This window comes from Citrus sinensis, chromosome 4, assembly GCF_022201045.2.
Source record: "Citrus sinensis cultivar Valencia sweet orange chromosome 4, DVS_A1.0, whole genome shotgun sequence".
Lineage (NCBI taxonomy): Eukaryota > Viridiplantae > Streptophyta > Magnoliopsida > Sapindales > Rutaceae > Citrus > Citrus sinensis.
Genome location: NC_068559.1, coordinates 23,344,759 through 23,363,485, shown reverse-complemented (window position 1 = coordinate 23,363,485; position 18,727 = coordinate 23,344,759). Strand labels below are relative to the sequence as shown.

General features: G+C 34.9%; 4 protein-coding genes and 1 long non-coding RNA gene across 6 annotated transcripts; 3 read left to right on the top strand and 2 right to left on the bottom strand.

Annotated features, from left to right (window-relative positions):
- The first annotated feature begins 1,962 nt into the window (after positions 1 to 1,962).
- LOC102629405 (30S ribosomal protein 3-1, chloroplastic) lies at positions 1,963 to 3,006 on the top strand. 2 transcript variants are annotated; one of them, XM_006484375.4, is made up of 2 exons: positions 1,963 to 2,334; positions 2,455 to 3,006. In XM_006484375.4, the coding sequence occupies exons 1-2, from the start codon at positions 2,095 to 2,097 to the stop codon at positions 2,734 to 2,736; spliced, it is 522 nt and encodes a 173-aa protein (XP_006484438.1). In that variant the 5' UTR covers positions 1,963 to 2,094; the 3' UTR covers positions 2,737 to 3,006. The 2 variants fall into 2 exon arrangements, with proteins under 2 accessions (XP_006484438.1, XP_006484437.1); XM_006484374.4 differs by having other exon boundaries at positions 1,968 to 2,334; positions 2,452 to 3,006.
- A 355-nt stretch (positions 3,007 to 3,361) lies between these two features.
- On the bottom strand, positions 3,362 to 6,241 carry LOC102629880 (uncharacterized). The gene is made up of 5 exons (XM_006484376.4): positions 5,820 to 6,241; positions 5,271 to 5,364; positions 4,624 to 4,661; positions 4,356 to 4,491; positions 3,362 to 3,979 (listed from the first exon to the last, which is right to left on the bottom strand). The coding sequence occupies exons 1-5, from the start codon at positions 6,153 to 6,155 to the stop codon at positions 3,564 to 3,566; spliced, it is 1,020 nt and encodes a 339-aa protein (XP_006484439.1). The 5' UTR covers positions 6,156 to 6,241; the 3' UTR covers positions 3,362 to 3,563.
- A 142-nt stretch (positions 6,242 to 6,383) lies between these two features.
- LOC102630171 (homologous-pairing protein 2 homolog) lies at positions 6,384 to 8,094 on the top strand. The gene is made up of 6 exons (XM_006484377.4): positions 6,384 to 6,505; positions 6,616 to 6,641; positions 6,984 to 7,251; positions 7,380 to 7,450; positions 7,548 to 7,736; positions 7,820 to 8,094. The coding sequence occupies exons 1-6, from the start codon at positions 6,478 to 6,480 to the stop codon at positions 7,916 to 7,918; spliced, it is 681 nt and encodes a 226-aa protein (XP_006484440.1). The 5' UTR covers positions 6,384 to 6,477; the 3' UTR covers positions 7,919 to 8,094.
- A 516-nt stretch (positions 8,095 to 8,610) lies between these two features.
- LOC102630467 (uncharacterized) lies at positions 8,611 to 10,755 on the bottom strand. Its single transcript, XM_006484378.4, has 5 exons — positions 10,392 to 10,755; positions 10,162 to 10,265; positions 9,889 to 10,060; positions 9,542 to 9,664; positions 8,611 to 9,431 (listed from the first exon to the last, which is right to left on the bottom strand). The coding sequence occupies exons 1-5, from the start codon at positions 10,578 to 10,580 to the stop codon at positions 8,763 to 8,765; spliced, it is 1,257 nt and encodes a 418-aa protein (XP_006484441.1). The 5' UTR covers positions 10,581 to 10,755; the 3' UTR covers positions 8,611 to 8,762.
- A 705-nt stretch (positions 10,756 to 11,460) lies between these two features.
- On the top strand, positions 11,461 to 16,360 carry LOC127901915 (uncharacterized). The gene is made up of 2 exons (XR_008054241.1): positions 11,461 to 13,307; positions 14,167 to 16,360. It is a non-coding gene; the product is annotated as an uncharacterized LOC127901915 (long non-coding RNA).
- Positions 16,361 to 18,727: the final 2,367 nt, after the last annotated feature.

Sequence of the window (18,727 nt, the reverse complement as noted above, 5' to 3'; positions counted from 1 at the left end):
TATGTAGCTATATAGACAATACACCATATTATAACAAAGTTGATTATACTTGTACAGTAGATCTTAAATTAAAAATAGATTTGAAAAATGGGCTAGAAAATTAATTAATGATAAGTTCATGTCTACTCTGGTCTGAAATCTTATTTCATGTTGTATTTTATTGACTAGATTTGATGGTGGGAATCCGTGGCAGGGTTACCCAACCGCCCATTTTCTTGGATCTATCTGATCCTTTTTCAAAGTATTGAAAGGCTATTTGCCCTTTTAATTGTGAAATAGCTGAATCTAACAATAGCATGCTGTCGGGTTCCATTACAATAATACTTGACACGAGTTTAGTTGAAGAAACGAGATCAGATATTTGGTCCGAGTTTCGAAGAGGCATCATAACCAGAAGTATAATGATTCAATCCTTATTTAAAAATTTTCTACATGAGAAAAACAAGATAAAAAACCGCTCAATCTGTTCTTATCCCTTCTGTATTTAACAATGTTTTTGACTTGCCGTCGTATACTTTTCTCCGTAACACATCATTTTCAACTTTCAACCTTAGCTTTGCTGCCTGCCGGCACTTTGGTTGCGCCTTGGTGGCCATGTTTTTGAGTTTCGAATGATAAAATTTCTTCATTGCTTGCACAGTACAAATTCTCTAAAGGATGTTCTGTGAAATTTAAGGATACCATCTAAATTCTAAAACTTCAGTATCGATATCAGGTATGATGAAAAACGTATTAGACTTAAATTAAGCCATTAGAATTTTTAGATATGTCATATTTAGAAATTTAACAATAACATGTGTTAGGAGCAATGCTTAACAATCATTGCTCCGTTTGTTTGGTACTAAGGTGTCGTGGCTTTTAAGCCACAACTACTACTAGAAAAATATAATAATTATGAAATAAAAACTAATAATGTATGATAAATTTGATTTTTAAATAAATAATTTTGATAAAAGTTAATAAAAATATTATAGATTTTTTATCATACATATATTTGATTAATTTAACTTAGCTTTTAAGATACAACAATTAACATCTACCAAACACTTTAGTGTTGCAGCTTTTAAATTATAACTTGGCTTAAGACATGAGAATTGTATGCTTGATTTGTGCATAAGCCAGTGTGACAACAATTAGTGATTGACTACCAGTTGTCGCATTTGTATAAGGTACTCATTAGATTTGTTACTAATTCAATAACTTAGCTTAGTTATTTTGTTAGCTTTACTACTACAAATATAACACATTGTACAGATCTGATCACACATTCAACAATATACGAGATTCATTGCATTTCACTTTATTTTCTCTACATCCAAACGCTACATTTACAAGTTTAATAACTTGGGTTCAATATTCTGCATGTGAAAATTGGGAAAGTTCTCCCACTTGATAAATGAGGGTACCAAGATTCATGAAACCTAACCCTATTGAATTGACGGCCCAAGCAGGTTGGTAAATATGCCTTTAGCACGTAAAGAAGGCAAATTCCCATGATGGGCAGCCGCAACCAAGAAATATCATGAAACTTTTGTGAACCATTTAAGCCCCTAAAAAAAAACACAATAATAATAAAAGTTATGGTTAGATTATTAGGTCAAATGAAAAAGGAAACGATAAGGCAATTAAATCTGTCACGAGTTGATAAAAGAAATTAGCTTAATTTAGAAGTCATCTCTTTCTTCAAAATTAGTTTCCATACATGTGAAAGCAGTGAAGTTGTGACTTGTGAGCGCTGACGAACTTCAAAGGGGCGTTGGATTAGAATGAGAGTTACACGCCATTAGTTGGAAATTTGGCTATATCTGTGTGTTGCAAAATTGGGCCTCAAAAATGGGAAAGTACGCATAAGCCCCAATCGGCAAACCCAACCCAACCCAACTGAAATTGTCTTGGCTCTCAAGAGTTGTTTTGCTTAAACTGCCTTTCGCATTTTTGATGGGCTGGGTTGCGTTGAGTTTCATTACAGTAACCAGTGGGCGCCCGCTTAAACTGCCTTATCTAAAAGCAATGGCAATTCTAACCAGTGAGGAGTGAACTGGTTGATAAATAAACAAATCTGTGCTTGCTCTCCTTCTCTTTGAAGAACACAAAATGTTATCATCAATGGCACTTCAATCTACTGTTAATGGTGCATTCACCACACGCTCCTCATTCCCTTCCCAAAAACTCACTGTCAAACCCACCAAAACCACCATTCTTCACCAAAATAGAACCAAACCCATTTCAAGAAACCAAAGGCTCGTTGCTTTAGCAACCCCAGAATCACTCACAGCTGAAGAAGCAACAACAACATCCACAGAGACCATCCCAGCAACCCCAGTAGAAACTAAGGTCCAAACCAAATCTCTCTCTCCCTCTCTACATATGTGTGTTTATGTGTACTGTTTCTATGTGTACTGTTTCACTTAATAAAAGTTGTGTGTTTTCTTTTTCTTTTCTTCTGGGCAGAAGGCGGGGGTGTCAGTGAAGCAATTGGAGAAGCCAAGGCTGGTATTGAAGTTTATATGGATGGAGAAGAACATTGGTCTAGCTCTTGACCAGACGATACCTGGGTATGGCACCATTCCTTTGAGTCAATACTTCTTTTGGCCGAGAAAAGATGCATGGGAAGAGCTCAAGACAACTCTTGAGAGCAAACCCTGGATTTCCCAGAAAATGATGATTATACTTCTAAATCAGGCCACTGATATTATCAATTTGTGGCAGCAGAGCGGTGGCAATCTTACTACTTAGTTGGATGAAAATTCCGGTTTCTCTGTGAGTTCTCATCGTTTTTGTATTTCAGTTATTGGATTTGATTTGTATAATTGAAACCTTGTTCATATCTGCATTACATTGGACACGAGTTGGCTCTGTAATTTGGTTGGTGTTGGCAAATTTTTTAATTAATGGGCGTAATGAAATGATAATCATGTGTACTAGAAAGCCCGTTTGAAGACATATAAAGACTTGTAAGTTGACGGCTAAAATTAGCAAGCTTGTTTTCAGGTTGTTGCTGAGTAACTAGAATTTGTATGGAATTATGTCGATGAATTCAGCTATTGCAATAAATCCATGATGAGATATTTGACTGATAGTATAAACACGTTTGGAAACACACATCTCTATATGGTTAGTTAAATACGTGCCTGCTCCCATTATGTGGGTGAATCTTCGGCTTAATGAAGCGTGAAAAAATAAACACAATTATCGTGATTCTGTTTGTTCTTGGAGGTTTTTAGATTCTTGAAAATGGAACCTTATGTAACCAGTGCTTGCAGAAAATGGAAGGTGAGGACGTGAGGTGATCTTGGGATACAACTATACAAGGCGTTCATAACAATCACTATTGTAGAAATTCCAAATTTTCAAAAACAAATGCGGATAAACACTTGGGGTCTTATACATAACAAAATTCTCCAATCTCATCCGAACTTCATTGTAATCAATTACACATCTCAATCGATGAATCCAACAACAACAAAAATGAGACAAATTTATTTTCTCTCTTATAATTTCTATTTTGCCTCATGGAGTGATTGACAATCGCTGTTAATAACAAGTAGTAAATAACATTTCGGCTATTGCTCTTCATCAAGATTCAAAAAGAGAAGGTATGCAGTTAATCCAACCACCGGCACAAATCTAAGATAATTCACTGTTCCTACCTTGCTCAGCTGAACATTTTGTAGGTTGTCACCTATCAACCAAGCCTGGAAAATAATGTAAAGAAATATATCCCATATGAAGGCATAAGCCAGTCTTTCTGATCCTAGATAACTAACTAGGAACTCCCATCTCTCTGTTATTCCTCCAAAATCTCCATCCATCCGGCCATAGAGAGCCCAGAGTGTTGATAGCAGGCAAATGGCACCACCAATCAGTCCTACAATGGGTGCACCATTTGTCATCACAGAGGCTAGCTGAGAGTGATCCCTTGGTGTATCTTCAGAGCAAGCCTCATTGAGCCGAATGGCCATATAAGGAATTAAGAATGCTGGCATCAGAACAGGAATAAATCAAAAACTGCAGATAGCCTCAAATTCTTAAACAAAATTGAAGGGTAAAAATAAAAATCAAAGGGGGAGCTATAGTTTTATACTGCACATATATGTCCCAGAGGCTTTAAGTTTAAGGATCCTCTCCATTCCCCCATTGTTGAAAAGACAACCATCTCAAAGAGAAAAACAATCTACATAAGAGCAATAATGCTATTGTTTGGAACTACATCATCCTGAGAGATAACGCCGGGATCATATTATCATGGTTATCTCAGGCCTGGGAACCACAGCCTCAAAAGTTTAGGGAAAGGATGTATATATCTGACCTAGTCCAGCTAATGTAACAGAAATGAGAGAGTTTGCAAAGCTTACTGTTGGTAAGGAACATCTGGAAGCCCCATAAAACGTCAAGAGAACCCTTGTATCTGTCCCTCTTACAATCCGTGAATAGCAAAGGAGCAAACATAAAAGTCCACCCAATAACAAAGTTGAACAATCCTTCAGACATCTGATGGAAGAACCAATATCAGCATGGATGTTCATACTATGATGTAAATGCCTCTTGACAGCCACATGAAATTAAAAAGCATGGTCTAGATAATCAATGGCAATCACATACTGTTCATATAGTGATCCTTACCGGATGAAGCACTGGCGCATCAATCAGACGAATCCCGACTACTCTGCCAAAAGTTCATGAAAAAATTATGAAGTATAGAGCATGGAGAATGTTTCGTTTAAAATTCGATAATGAAAAGCAAATCAACTTTCAGTCCTGTTAGACAAGGTGAGTTCTGGAGCCCTTCATCCTCAACCCCCCACAAGTAAAAGGAGAAAAACAAAAAGTACAGAAATGTCTACTCAGCTGATGAGGAAAAAAATTAATAAAATTTGATTCCCAATATTCAAAATGCCATAAATTAAAACGGACCAGATTTAACTGTTTTTAAAAAGGATTACATGAAGAAAATTTGTTTAAGAATTACAGAAATATAATGCTCCCTATGAAGTATAAAATGGCCCGAAACAAGTTGAGTTACAAATGAAGCAAATGAAGAAGATAGGAACACGTCACATGATAATAAAACATGTTTTTCACATATCGATCAGCGTACAAATTGCATGCCCTGCCTTGTAGGTATAGCTCTTATGAGTTCCTTTTGTAAGAGATAACTTAATTCAAGAAGCCAGAGTTCTAACAATGAAGAACAAAACTCTGGTCGTTGACAGCTATTTGATTATTGGAATAGAAAAAGCATAAGAGTCATTGGAAAGAGTTGAGCTTACCAGAGTTCATCAAGGGCAAGACAAAGAAGAAGTTCAGAGAAAGGCCAACGAGAGAATTTACTGTTTCCGAACTGATGGCCCACACAGGATCTCCCTGTTAGATATACAAACTATTTAATCTTTCTTCTGTAAATACAGAACATAAACAATTGCTGAAGTGTTCGGTTTGACAAATTATTCCCCAAACAAAAACATATAAGACATGTCTCATGTGGGCTATGAAAGTAAGTTGAAGCATTCTTCAAAAGCATCATCAATATAATCAAAGACTTATACACAGTCAAATAACATGTACTAAATGATAAAAGAGCAATTGAATTTGAAAATGAAGAAAATAGAGACTGGCGAAAGGTTTTTGCACAATGTTATAGGGAAGAAACAAATTTTTCCTTTTACACAATGTTATAGGGAAGAAACAAATTTACACAAACATAATAAGATAATTCAAACTCAGAAAACATATAAGAAACTTGGTGAAATACCCAATTAAAATGAAAGCAGAGACTTGACAAGAAAGAAATTGCAGAGTGCAGAGAGGTTAAAACGTACAGGAGCATAAGGAAGCAAGAAAAGCCACAAAATATAAACAGCCTCAGCAGCCCACAGGACAATCTGAAGCACTCGCCGTACGTTATCATTTCCCTCTGCAGAGGCTTTGCTAGCATCAGCAGCAACGGTTGGCTTGCGGCGGGCCGCGTGGCAAACGACAGTCCTCGTCAAATGTACTCTCCTTTGTTTTTGCACCGGGGGCAATGATTGGCTACCGATGGTTGCATTGTCAAAATGGCGGCGAGGTGGTTTCGAATTGAAGGATTTGGTCGAAAGAATTGAGTGATTTTTGAAGCAGGGCAAGGGAGTAGCTGCTGCTACGCTCATCGTTATCATTTTCGCATCAGCTGTGCTGTTAACAATTGCTTGTTCGCTAGACGTCTCGCGTCAATTCACTTCATTTCATCATACGTGGACAACTTCAGGCGCCAAATAGTGATGCATGAGAAGCGTAATATAACATCTACAGAAGGCTAAAATTGTAATTGTCATTTTCGAAAAGAATTATTTTTAGAAAAAAAACAATACCCAACCGTTAAACGACACCGGTTAGAAGAATCTGTTTCGTCTACTTATTGGGTAAGTTTCGTTCTCGCCAAGCACAATAACACATATTTCATTTTTCCTTTTAAAATTACTTTCCCGCGCAGTTTCATTCATGGCTCCTAAATCCGACAACACCGAAGGTAAGAGTTCTTTCAATTTTGATTTTAGTTGGCTATTTTCCGCTTTCTGAATCTCCAGAGTCATATTTTATCTCATTTTCTTTTTCATTTTTTTTGTGTTAATTTTTCAGCAATCGTGCTCAACTACGTCAATGAGGTGAGTTTTCCTTTCGTGGTTCCATTAAATTATTAATTATTCGTGATCAGAGAAATAATCAGTTTTATGTACATATACAGTTACCCTCATTTTGACCGAGGGGTTTGTGATTTAATTGGAAATTATTTGCTTATCATTATTTTTGTCGTCGTTTTTTCTTTCTTTTTTATTTTTTAGATCTCAAATTTCCTGAGAAACGTCATTCCATAAATACTTTGTGCTAGAAAATAGAGATAATTCTTTCTTTAAAAATTGGCAAGCTCTTGTTCCTTGTTGATATGCCGATTTTGCTGTGTGAGCTTTAATATTGCTGTTTATTAATTTTATTTTTTCTTCTTACAGCAAAATCGGCCATTAAATTCTCAAAATGTGGCCGATGCTTTGCAAAAGTACAATCTTAAAAAGGCAGGAATTCAAAAAGCATTGGATAGTCTTGCTGATAATGGAAAGATTTCATTTAAGGAGTATGGTAAGCAGAAGATATACATTGCTAGGCAAGACCAATTTGACATTCCAAACAGCGAAGAGCTTAATCAGATGAAGGAAGAAAATGCCAAATTGCAGGAGCAGCTTGAGGAACAGAGGAAGGCAATCAGCAAACTTGAGGGAGGTATAGTTATTTTTAATATATCCATTTATATTCTGTAGAGGAAATTTCTTTGATTAGAAATTAATCGGACTTGAATCATTGAACTGGACATAAAAATGATGTTCAATTGGCATACATTGTTGTTTCAGAAATTAGGACTCTGCAGTCAAATTTGACCCTGGAACAGATTCGAGAGAAAGAAGCCCAATTGGTAAAGGAGGTATGTGGCATAAATTATGGATATGTTTGATTTTTTGTTGGTTTTAATTTGTGAAGAAGTATGGGGAAGACTTATGTTTCCTCTGCTTCTGTGTCAGGTAAAGGAAATGGAGAACAAATTGGCTAAATTGCGCGGAGGAGTAACCCTGGTGAAGCCAGAGGATCGAATGGCAGTTGAAGAGATGTTCTTGGAAAAATTAAGCCAATGGAGAAAGCGTAAAAGGATGCTCAGGGATATATGGGATCCCATAATGGAGAACTCACCCAAGAATCTGAAGGAATTTAAGGTACTTTCTGTCGTTTGTCTAGTAAAGCAAAACTGTTTGCTTTTGCAGAACTTGTTTACAGTGGTTGATTTTGTTTTTCACAGGAAGAACTTGGAATTGAATATGATGAAGATGTTGGTGTGAGTTTGCAGTCATTTTCTGATCTGCTGCAGCGTGGTAAGAAGCCGAAAGGAGGCCGCTGACCCTATAAAAAATGTTACATAATCAAGGATCGAGCATTTAATTGGTATTGTCTTATCATTAATATGTTACAATATTTGTGGATTCTGCATCTTTGTAAGATCTAGATCTTTGTTTCTCCAAATACAGTGATTAGTTTATTTGTCACAAGCATTAATGTGTTAAAATTTTCTTTTACTACACTGAATGATACTTTTAACTGATTCTGTAAAGAGCTTTCTCCTTTTATGAGTTTTGGCACATGGAGAATATAACATTGAGCGGTTACTTTGTTAAATCTTCAATTAATGAGTTTTATGTTGGAGTACTTGCACGAACAGAACACTTACATAACCAAGGATATTCTTAGATTGGTAAATGAATATTTTTCTGCCCAAGGATGTCATTCTTCTGGTATAGGCGGTCTTTTTTTTTTTTTTTTTGGGGGGGGGGGGAAGATAATGGATGGATGCAAATGATTGATTTGGTATCAATGCATCAGTGATCATTGAGGCAGGTGCAGCATTGCATAGGGGTATTCAGCACATTCCTGATTCTGCCATAAAAATAAAACTTTATGTATTTCTTTCTATTCTATTTCATTTTTGGAAAAGCTTAGGCTCTTATAAATGGTGAAGATCTGCAATTGCACTTTTTTTAGCGTCATGTTACCAAGAGCATCCAACATAATGTACAAATTGGCCTTAGTTTGATGTAGATGTAAAAAGAATTAACTGCACACAAAAACTGACATTCAAAAATAATGACACAGTTAAACTGTTTGGAAATCTTAATGGAAGAATATGGAGCAGAAAAAGCTAATACAAATCAGAACTCACACAACTATATTTAGTATACTCATGCTTCTCAGTATCCACGCACTTGCCTAGTCCTTACTGAAATTGGTCCCTTCACCATATCTAAATGCTGCTTGCTTTGAAACTCAGATCCTTTGGCAGCATCTGCTGCAGGTTGTCCACTCTTCACCTTCAGAACGGCTTTAGAGCTTGAAGGTATCTGCTTAAGAGATGATCCTACGTCCTCCTTGTCACTGTCATAAAAAACTGTATCCTTCTCCAGTAGCTTGATAGGATCCACTTCATCAAATGACATTGTAGGCACATTTAAATTTTCTTCTGTTGAATCTGAATTTGAAGTAGACATTGCCCTCTCCAGTTCTGCTATATTCTTGCTTTTTTTTGACGACTCAGCTTGAATTTCACCATGAATTTCCTGATTTTTAGATCGGGAGACAATGTTCACAGGTTGCTGTCCATCAATTACCTTTCTTTGATGGTTACTAGGACTATCGTGATCACCAGGATCATGAGACCCAGTTCGAGAGAGTTCCACAGCTGCTCGTGCAGCTTCTGCTGCATAGGCAGCTGACTCAAAAGCTGCTTGAGCTGCATCAGCTACATCCTTATACTTCTTCCTTGCTTTCACTGAATCAGACAACCCATCCTCTTTCCTCATCTCTCTAGGTGAAGTTTCTGAACTGTCTTCTGGTTTACTGTGAGCCACGCTGCTTAAGTTCTGCATTTTCATAAATAAAACCACAAGATCATTAATATATAATTATCAATGTTTAGGTGCTCATTGTAACATTAGTATCGTAGTACTTTCTGTTTGTTAAACTTGGATACCTCCGTGGAAGCAGAAGAGCCTTCGTGAAGTTGCAAAGGAATGCCACTCTCAGCAGCAATCTCCTCGAGAACTTTTATTCTGTTCTCCAGATCCGGCGGTCTAGTTGACAGCTTCTGAATCATCTACAGGAACCAAAGAAATAATAACACGTCCAATAGAATTCAGTTTAAAATGTGAACATTGACAGAAAAAACTTTTCTCACTTTTGTGGTCCTATAAAGCTTTGAAAATGTATTTTGATAAATGTCTAAATTGCTGCTTTGACTAATACTAATTCGTATGCGCTCATTGACAATGCAGGCAGACTCCGTTCTTTTTCTAACAAATATGTGAATCAAATTAATACCTTGGGGTTCACTCCACAATTGTTGCGCAATTCAATAGCACGGCCAACAAATTCCTTGCCATAATGAGACGTGAACAAGCCACGAATCTCTTGAAGCTCTGGGAATTCACCACACCTCGAAGCTGCATAAAGCAAGGTTGATATTGCCTCTTTCAATTCATCCGGGCACATTCTATAACCAAAACCGAAAAAAAAAAAAGAACACTCAGAATAATAACAATATATAAAATAAAAAATACATAAAAATATTAAGAAATGGAAAAAGAAGCCAACTTCTCTTGTTCGATGAGATGGACCCTTTCGATCAATAAATTGCAGTAGCCTTCCACCATACCAAAAGCATCCAACATATTTTGCTCCTTCATCACATGCTCAACCTGCAAAAACCAAACCAGGTCATTAGACAAATGCAATTGAACTAATCAATAATTATAACAAATCAAACAGAAAAAGAGACCATGCATGAGTGATTTTGATTCTTCATGCATGTACATATGTCTTACGCGAAGGAGAGCACGTTCTTGAAAGCCTTGTTGGAGGAACTGAACGACGTCGGAACGTGCTTGGGAGCACTTGACTTGGCGCTGGTTTTTGAGAACGGCCAGGCGAGAGATTGCAAGGTTGACCTGCGGCTTGAATTTGTAGGTCTTGAAGTTGTTTTTTCTAAGAAGATAATCGAGTTTCTTTCCCATGCCGACGCCTGCTCTTCTGATGAGTAACTGAGCTGATCACGCTTCCAACGCAATCACCCAACGCACAGTGACAGAGAGAAGGAGAAGAAACAAGCAAACGAAGGCTTGTTTGCTCCTTTTTGAGATGACGAGTGAACGTGCCCGCGTAATAATATTACTGCTGTGTTTGCTTCTGATTTAAGTCTTTTCGCAAGGGCTTAATGGGACTTTTTTTAAACGCGTTTAGAGCGTTAACTTCGAGGAAATAGAGGCTCTGACCCCATTGTATTACTACCATAGAAGCGACTTTGTCCACTTGCAGTTCAGGAATGTTTCCGGAGGAATTTGTCCACTTGCAATTCAATTTTCGATTGAAGAGTTGGCAGAGTTTTCTTAGCTGAGATGGCATTCTCCGTCTTTGAACATATGATTGCATATCATTAACAAGGGCTGTGTAAAATAATAACCCATTTTAAATATTAAACATATAAATCACCAAATTACAATTTGAGATCTACATCTCCATATTTAATTTTACAATTTGAGATCGGCATCTACATATCTGATTCTACAATTTGAGATCTAAGTCTACATTTTAGTTCTACAATTTGAGATCTACATCTACATATTTGATTCTACAATTTGAGTTCGACGTTTGCATATTTGGTTCTACAATGTGAGATCTACATCTACATATTTAATTCTACAATTTGAGATCCAAATCTATAGATTTGATTCTATAATTTGAGATCGGCATCTACATATTTGATTCTATAATTTGAGATCTATATCTACATATTTGATTTCATAATTTGAGATCGGCACCTACATATCTGATTCTACAATTTGAGATCTAAGTCTACATTCTAGTTCTACAATTTGAGATCTACATCTACATATTTGATTCTACAATGTGAGATCTACATCTACATATTTAATTCTACAATTTGAGATCCAAATCTATAGATTTGATTCTACAATTTGAGATCGGCATCTACATATTTGATTCTATAATTTGAGATCTATATCTACATATTTGATTTCACAATTTGAGATCGGCACCTACATATCTGATTCTACAATTTGAGATCTAAGTCTACATTCTAGTTCTACAATTTGAGATCTACATCTACATATTTGATTCTACAATCTGAGTTCGACATTTACATATTTGATCCTACAATGTGAGATCTACATCTACATATTTAATTATACAATTTGGGATCCAAATCTATATATCTGGTTTTACAATTTGAGATTTGCATCTACATATTTGATTCTACATTTTGAGATTACATCTATATATTCGACATCTACATATTGAGATCGAGGTTGTCATTTTTGATCTTATCGGGGTCCATCTTAATTTAATTATTTAATAACTTCATTTAATTATTTGATCGAATCTTATTGAGAATGAAGTTGGAAATTTTGTGGAGTTCATTTTGGCCTTATTGAGGTCCAATTGACTTTGTTCTGCTTGCTTTATTGAGGTCTAGCTTGATAAATTGTTTTTGCCTTGTTGAGGTCCAACGTGAATAAATTGTATGATTTGATCTTATTGAAATCGAGGTCGCTATCTTGGCCTTATTGAAGTCTAATGTGAATAAATTATTTGATTCGATCTTATTGAGATCAAGGTCGTCATTTTTGGTCTTATTGAGAGTGAAGTTGTCATCCAATCTTATTGAGATCGGCAGCGAGGTCATTTGATCTTATTGAGACCATGGTCGTCACCTGATTTTATTAAGATCGAGATATTGTTAAGTTGATTTTTTTTTCTCTTTTTCTTTCATTATTCTTAAGTTTCCAAGACCAATCACAAGTTCTTGATCTTGAAAACTAGGGGACTTATGTTGGGTTAAGTTATTCTATGTGAGCCAACTACCCATGTTGAGAACATTGAGCGACTTTTAAGGAGAATGAAAAAAGAAAATTAATCTTCCAGGGAGATGGGTCGGGGATGTCGGTTTTTTTAATCTTTTTTTTGTGTTATTTTGCTGGAGTTATTTCCCTTCCAGTCAATTATTAAATTTACTCCTAATCTAACTTAAGCATCAGAGGGTTCTAGCTGGAACCCCCACCAACGAGTCCTGGTCGATTTTTGTGGTTTTCAGGTTGCAGTCTTGAAGTTCAGATCAATATTCAAGCTTGGTTGCAGTCTTAAAGTTCATATCAATATTCAAGCTTGGTTCGTACTAATTTCCCACCATAAACAAATTCAGCTGTTGAGGTCATTTTTTGGCATCAACACCTTAATGTTGGGTTAAGTTATTCTATGTGAGCCAACTACCCATGTTGAGAACATGAGCGACTTTTAAGGAGAATGAAAAAAGAAAATTAATCTTCCATGGAGAGGGGGAGGGATTTCGGTTTTTTCATCTTTTTTTTTTGTGTTATTTGGCTTGAGTTATTTCCCTTCCAGTCAACTATTAAATTTACTCCTAATCTAACTTAAGCATCGGAGGGTTCTAGCCGGAACCCCCACCGGCGAGTCCTGACCGATTTCTGTGGTTTTCAGGTTGCAGACTTGAAGTTCATATCAATATTCAAGCTTGGTTCGTACTAATTTCCCACCATAAACAAATTCAGCTGTTGAGGTCATTTTTTGGCATCAACATCTTGGCGCCGTCTGTGGAACGGTACAAAAAGCCATAAGAAAATGATGAGATTCATTGGATGGGAAATAGGAGGGCAGTATAACAAATTGTTTTTGGCAAGTACAGCTCGAAAGAACACTTCTCAGAGGTGAGAATCAGGTTCGGTTTCAATTTAATTATTTAGTATAACCAAAACTAAGGGGCGTGAATTACAGATTAATCATTGTTTTATTATTTGTTGATTATGATGGTGTTTCTCGATTCTGAGGTGATTGAACTACTTGTGCAATTTCTTTTCAAACAAATGCTAATTAGCCAAAATTATTTTATTTGATTGAGAAATAGCTGAGAATTGGGGAGAAATCAAATAACCGATAAGATTAATAGCAATGAATTAATGGGTTAATTTGATTGGACCCTATTTGGAGTGGTTTGGCATTACTCACTGGGTTCAAAAGCTTAGCATCTTGCTATGTAGTAACCAATCCAGTCTTGTAGTTGTGGCTTTGGCGCAAGAGGTGTTTGATAAAATATCTCAGGGTGTAAGAATTATTCCGTAACTTTATTTAAAATAATTGAGTAAGATGATTTCTAAAAGGTCACAACAACAATACCAGAAGATAGCTAAAAAGCAACATTAAGGATGTTCTGGCAACATAAAAAAGGGAAGTAGTTGTGGCAAAACAAGAATTGCAAAACAATGGTCCTACAAGAATCATAAACTGGTATATGACCAAGAGATTTTTACATTAATTATTTCCAACATACCTTACATTTTTTTTTATATGCTACAAGTTAGTAAATGAAGTAATAAGTTAAATAAAGAGTGAAAGCTTCAATGATCTTGTTCCTGCTAGATATATTTTATTTATTTATTTATTTTTATCTCGTTTCCAAGTCAAACTGGGCTGGCACCATACAAACTCGAAACTACACATATGCTTGGAATCCCTGTACATTTTTCCTTTTTTTTTCTTATTTCAAAATTATATGTCTTGTTTATAAAGAGTTGACCAGGAAAATTTTAGTGGCAAGAAATTTGCTATTAACAAATGTAAGGAAGGGATTAAAGGGAGAAGCTATAAAGAAAAAGCTTGTGGTTGTTCTTCGGGATTCACTTCGAACCTGCATGGATATCATGAATCCATTAAATTTACATTCATGGGAAGAAGAGAATCAAAGCCAAGACTGTGATCCTCAAGAAACCACTCTCCGCAAAGACTCCAATCAGGTGCATTTGTTTTAAACTTCAGTTCCTCAAGTAATATTTTCACTTAAAGTTTGCCTTTTGATTTGAGACATGAAATTAAAATACTGATTGGTCATTTATTGATAAAAATTTGGTAAAAGATAAAATTTTTGTAAAACTCTGGCTGTATAGCCTTTTATCAATCTTAATTTTGCATGTAAATCGTAAGAGCTATAGTCACAAAAGGTCTAGTATGATATCTTTGAGAGTATAACTATTTTTTAGAACTGATTTATGTTTGCAACACTGATATTACCAAAAATGCATGAAATGAAGCTACCTTTAATTTTATGATAATTGCTTGTTGAACATGCCGTGTGGTTATCCTTGCAAGTTACTGCATATACAAGTTAGTATATGCTTACTACATGTTGATGAAATAGCTGAGAGGAGTTAATAGACAACAAAGTACCATCTCAGGTGCATTTGTTCTAGATTTTAACTCCATCGATTATATTTTCACTTAAAGGCTATTGGTTAGTTGTTTTGAAATCTCTACTAGACTAATTTATAATATTGGTTGGTCAATTTATTTTCCTTGTTTTGATAAAATGGCTAAACTCTAGCTCTGCAATTTTTATCAATATTGTTTTTGCATCAGAGCTGTATTAACAAAAGGCTCAACATGATATCTGAAAGATGGTCATTTTAAAGAACCGATTTAGACTACTAATCTAAATCCTAAATGCGTGAAATTATATTGTCTTTAACAATATAGTAACTGAATGTTTGGAACTTGTGTTAGGCAATATAGCCATTATATATTGCGGTTAAACATGTAAATTTGTTTGCTTAAGAGAACTCTGCCATAAGCCAAGGACTAAAATCCAGGTTCTATTTCAATTTATTTAATATAAGCATGAAACTATTTGAAGAGCTATATATATATATTTGCTCAACTACTACTTTCGCATGGGAAAATATTAAATATTAGCTATATTTGTTTTCTTGAAACGATGGCTCTAGTTCACATTGCATAATTTCCAATAACTGTTGAAAACTGTTAGAAGTATGAAAAGGAAATAGCACAAATTTGTTAAGGCCAAGTGTTGGCCATGGCTGATTTTAATCGTGTCTTCGATCACAAAATCCTCATAGTCGACTAAGGATAGAAAAACTCATTGTTTATATATGGTTTGACTTTAAAGCATTTTCTTAACAAGGCTGAAATTTCTTTCTAGTTTTACTGCTATTTCTTGGGTTATGTTACAACATGAATTATACTACGAGGTGTTGCCGTAAAGTTTTGGATGCAAAGCTAAGCTCACGAGTTGTTGGTGAAATGACTTTTCTTATCAAAAATATCAAATACTACAAGCCCTTTGATCATGTGCATTTGTTCTAATTCTTAATTTCGTAGATTATCTTTCAAAGTCAAGTTACTACTTAAGCTTGAAATGCCTACTAGTTTCGGTTTTTATTCATTGTGATAATGCATGTGTAAATTTATTAGTCTCAAACGCACCAACAACATGATCAAATGCTATTCATCCTTGGACAATGTGCTATAAATCTTTGTTAGGAGCAAGTTTGATCTTTAAAGCAAAATTATATTTTTCAAAGGTAAAAAATACCATGAGGAAATAGTGAACTTCATGGTGATATGCTTATTATCTACCAATTCACTAACCATGATTTATTAGTTTAATTTTGTTAAGCTTACTTCAAGGTTGTGCCTAAAATTCTATCCAACTATCAATTGGGTGTGCTTTGTCCAAAGTATTGCAATTGTCTACTATCACGTCTGTAGGCTATACAAATTTCATGGTATTTCTTATTGAATACTTTTGAAAAGTCAAATGGAATCAGTTAGGGTGAGGGAGACAATGTCACATAGTGTTTGAATATTTTGTGAATTATCTATTTACAGGGTACATCTACTTATGATATTTGTTAATAATTGCCTCTATCTAAAGTTCTAAGAATTGGTTATGAAGCATAAGTTTTCGGAATTGGAGATGTCATTGTTTATAAAGCATCCCCATTCCTCAATTAACTTTTCTGGGATTGCATATTTTACTGATATTACTTAAATTAAATGCTTGAAATGAAGCTACCGTTAATTTTATGATAGTTGATAAAAGTTCTGGAATTTATTGAACCTGCCGTGTGGTTGTCCTCGTAAGTTGTGGCATATACTAGTTATTTTTACATATGCTTACAACATATTTGATTTCTCAATACTGACTTTTGTCCACTTCGACTTCTGCGTTTGATTTTATAATTTAAAATCGACATCTACACATTTGATTCTACAATTTGAGATCTACATCTACATATTTGATTCTACAATTTGAGATCGGCATCTACATATCTGATTATACAATTTAAGATCTACATCTCCATATTTGATTTCACAATTTGAGATCGGCATCTACATATCTGATTCTACAATTTGAGATCTAAGTCTACATTTTAGTTCTACAATTTGAGATCTACATCTACATTTTGATTCTACAATCTGAGTTCGACGTTTGCATATTTGATTCTACAATGTGAGATCTACATCTACATATTTAATTCTACAATTTGAGATCTACATCTACATTTTGATTCTACAATCTGAGTTCGACGTTTGCATATTTGATTCTACAATGTGAGATCTACATCTACATATTTAATTCTACAATTTGAGATTTACATCTACATTTTGATTCTACAATCTGAGTTCGACGTTTGCATATTTGATTCTACAATGTGAGATCTACATCTACATATTTAATTCTACAATTTGAGATCCAAATCTATATATTTGATTCTACAATTTGAGATCGGCATCCACATATCTGATTCTACAATTTGAGATCTATATCTATATATTTGATTTCACAATTTAAGATCGACACCTACATATCTGATTCTACAATTTGAGATCTAAGTCTACATTCTAGTTCTACAATTTAAAATGTACATCTACATATTTGATTCTACAATCTGAGTTCGACATTTACATATTTGATCCTACAATGTGAGATCTACATCTACGTATTTAATTATACAATTTGAGATCCAAATCTATATATTTGGTTTTACAATTTGAGATTTGCATCTACATATTTGATTCTACATTTTGAGATTACATCTATATATTCGACATCTACATATTGAGATCGAGGTTGTTATTTTTGATCTTATCGGGGTCCATCTTAATTTAATTATTTGATAACTTCATTTAATTATTTGATCGAATCTTATTGAGAATGAAGTTGGAAATTTTGTGGAGTTCATTTTGGCCTTATTGAGGTCCAATTGACTTTGTTCTGCTTGCCTTATTGAGGTCTAGCTTGATAAATTGTTTTTGCCTTGTTGAGGTCCAACGTGAATAAATCGTATGATTCGATCTTATTGAAATCGAGGTCGCTATCTTGGCCTTATTGAAGTCTAATGTGAATAAATTATTTGATTCGATCTTATTGAGATCGAGGTCGTCATTTTTGGCCTTATTGATATTGAAGTTGTCATCCAATCTTATTGAGATCGACAGCGAGGTCATTTGATCTTATTGAGATCGTGGTCGTCGCCTGATTTTATTAAGATCGAGATATTGTTAAGTTGATTTTTTTTTCTCTTTTTCTTTCATTATTCTTAAGTTTCCAAGACCAATCACAAGTTCTTGATCTTGAAAACTAGGGGACTTATGTTGGGTTCAGTTATTCTATGTGAGCCAACTACCCATGTTGAGAACATGAGCCACTTTTAAGGAGAATGAAAAAAGAAAATTAATCTTCCATGGAGAGGGGGAGGGATTTCGGTTTTTTCATCTTTTTTTTTGTGTTATTTGGCTTGAGTTATTTCCCTTCCAGTCAACTATTAAATTTACTCCTAATTTAACTTAAGCATCGGAGGGTTCTAGCTGGAACCCCCACCGGCGAGTCCTAACCAATTTATGTGGTTTTCAAGTTGCAGACTTGAAGTTCATATCAATATTCAAGCTTGGTTCGTACTAATTTCCCACCATAATCAAATTCAACTGTTGAAGTCATTTTTTAGCATCAACAAATAATAACCCATTTTAAATATTAAACATATAAATCACCAAATTATAAGTTGTTTCCGACAACAATTTGAGTCACACCACTCTCGAACTACATCTTAGATGTAAAATGTACACTTTTTATTATTGCTTGTCACATTATTCCGTCATCTGTGTGACATTTTTATTTATTTATTTTGGAGAAGTGCGGCATTCCAAAATTAGTATCAGACACTTCGGATATCAAACTTTGTAAAAATGATTCTACTTATTCATATCAAATATCATGTGGCTTGTCGCATTAGTTTTTGTGTTTGATTACATGAAACATAAGAATAAAAATATT

What these genes read in the sequence shown, in the direction of transcription:
- LOC102630171 (XM_006484377.4), top strand. Translation starts at nt 6,478, where the DNA reads ATGGCTCCTAAATCCGACAACACCGAAG. An exon ending in TAAATCCGACAACACCGAAG is followed by an intron (nt 6,506 to 6,615) that starts GTAAGAGTTCTT and finishes TTAATTTTTCAG; the next exon opens with CAATCGTGCTCAACTACGTC. An exon ending in AATCAGCAAACTTGAGGGAG is followed by an intron (nt 7,252 to 7,379) that starts GTATAGTTATTT and finishes TTGTTGTTTCAG; the next exon opens with AAATTAGGACTCTGCAGTCA.
- LOC102630467 (XM_006484378.4), bottom strand. Translation starts at nt 10,580, where the DNA reads ATGGGAAAGAAACTCGATTATCTTCTTAGAAAAAACAACTTCAAGACC. An exon ending in CATCTCATCGAACAAGAGAA is followed by an intron (nt 10,061 to 10,161) that starts GTTGGCTTCTTT and finishes TTTTGGTTATAG; the next exon opens with AATGTGCCCGGATGAATTGA. An exon ending in ATTGTGGAGTGAACCCCAAG is followed by an intron (nt 9,665 to 9,888) that starts GTATTAATTTGA and finishes TGGTTCCTGTAG; the next exon opens with ATGATTCAGAAGCTGTCAAC.
- LOC102629880 (XM_006484376.4), bottom strand. Translation starts at nt 6,155, where the DNA reads ATGATAACGATGAGCGTAGCAGCAGCTACTCCCTTGCCCTGCTTCAAA. An exon ending in TCTTGCTTCCTTATGCTCCT is followed by an intron (nt 5,365 to 5,819) that starts GTACGTTTTAAC and finishes TATATCTAACAG; the next exon opens with GGAGATCCTGTGTGGGCCAT. An exon ending in CTTGCCCTTGATGAACTCTG is followed by an intron (nt 4,662 to 5,270) that starts GTAAGCTCAACT and finishes TTGGCAGAGTAG; the next exon opens with TCGGGATTCGTCTGATTGAT.
- LOC102629405 (XM_006484374.4), top strand. Translation starts at nt 2,095, where the DNA reads ATGTTATCATCAATGGCACTTCAATCTACTGTTAATGGTGCATTCACC. An exon ending in CAACCCCAGTAGAAACTAAG is followed by an intron (nt 2,335 to 2,451) that starts GTCCAAACCAAA and finishes TCTTCTGGGCAG; the next exon opens with AAGGCGGGGGTGTCAGTGAA.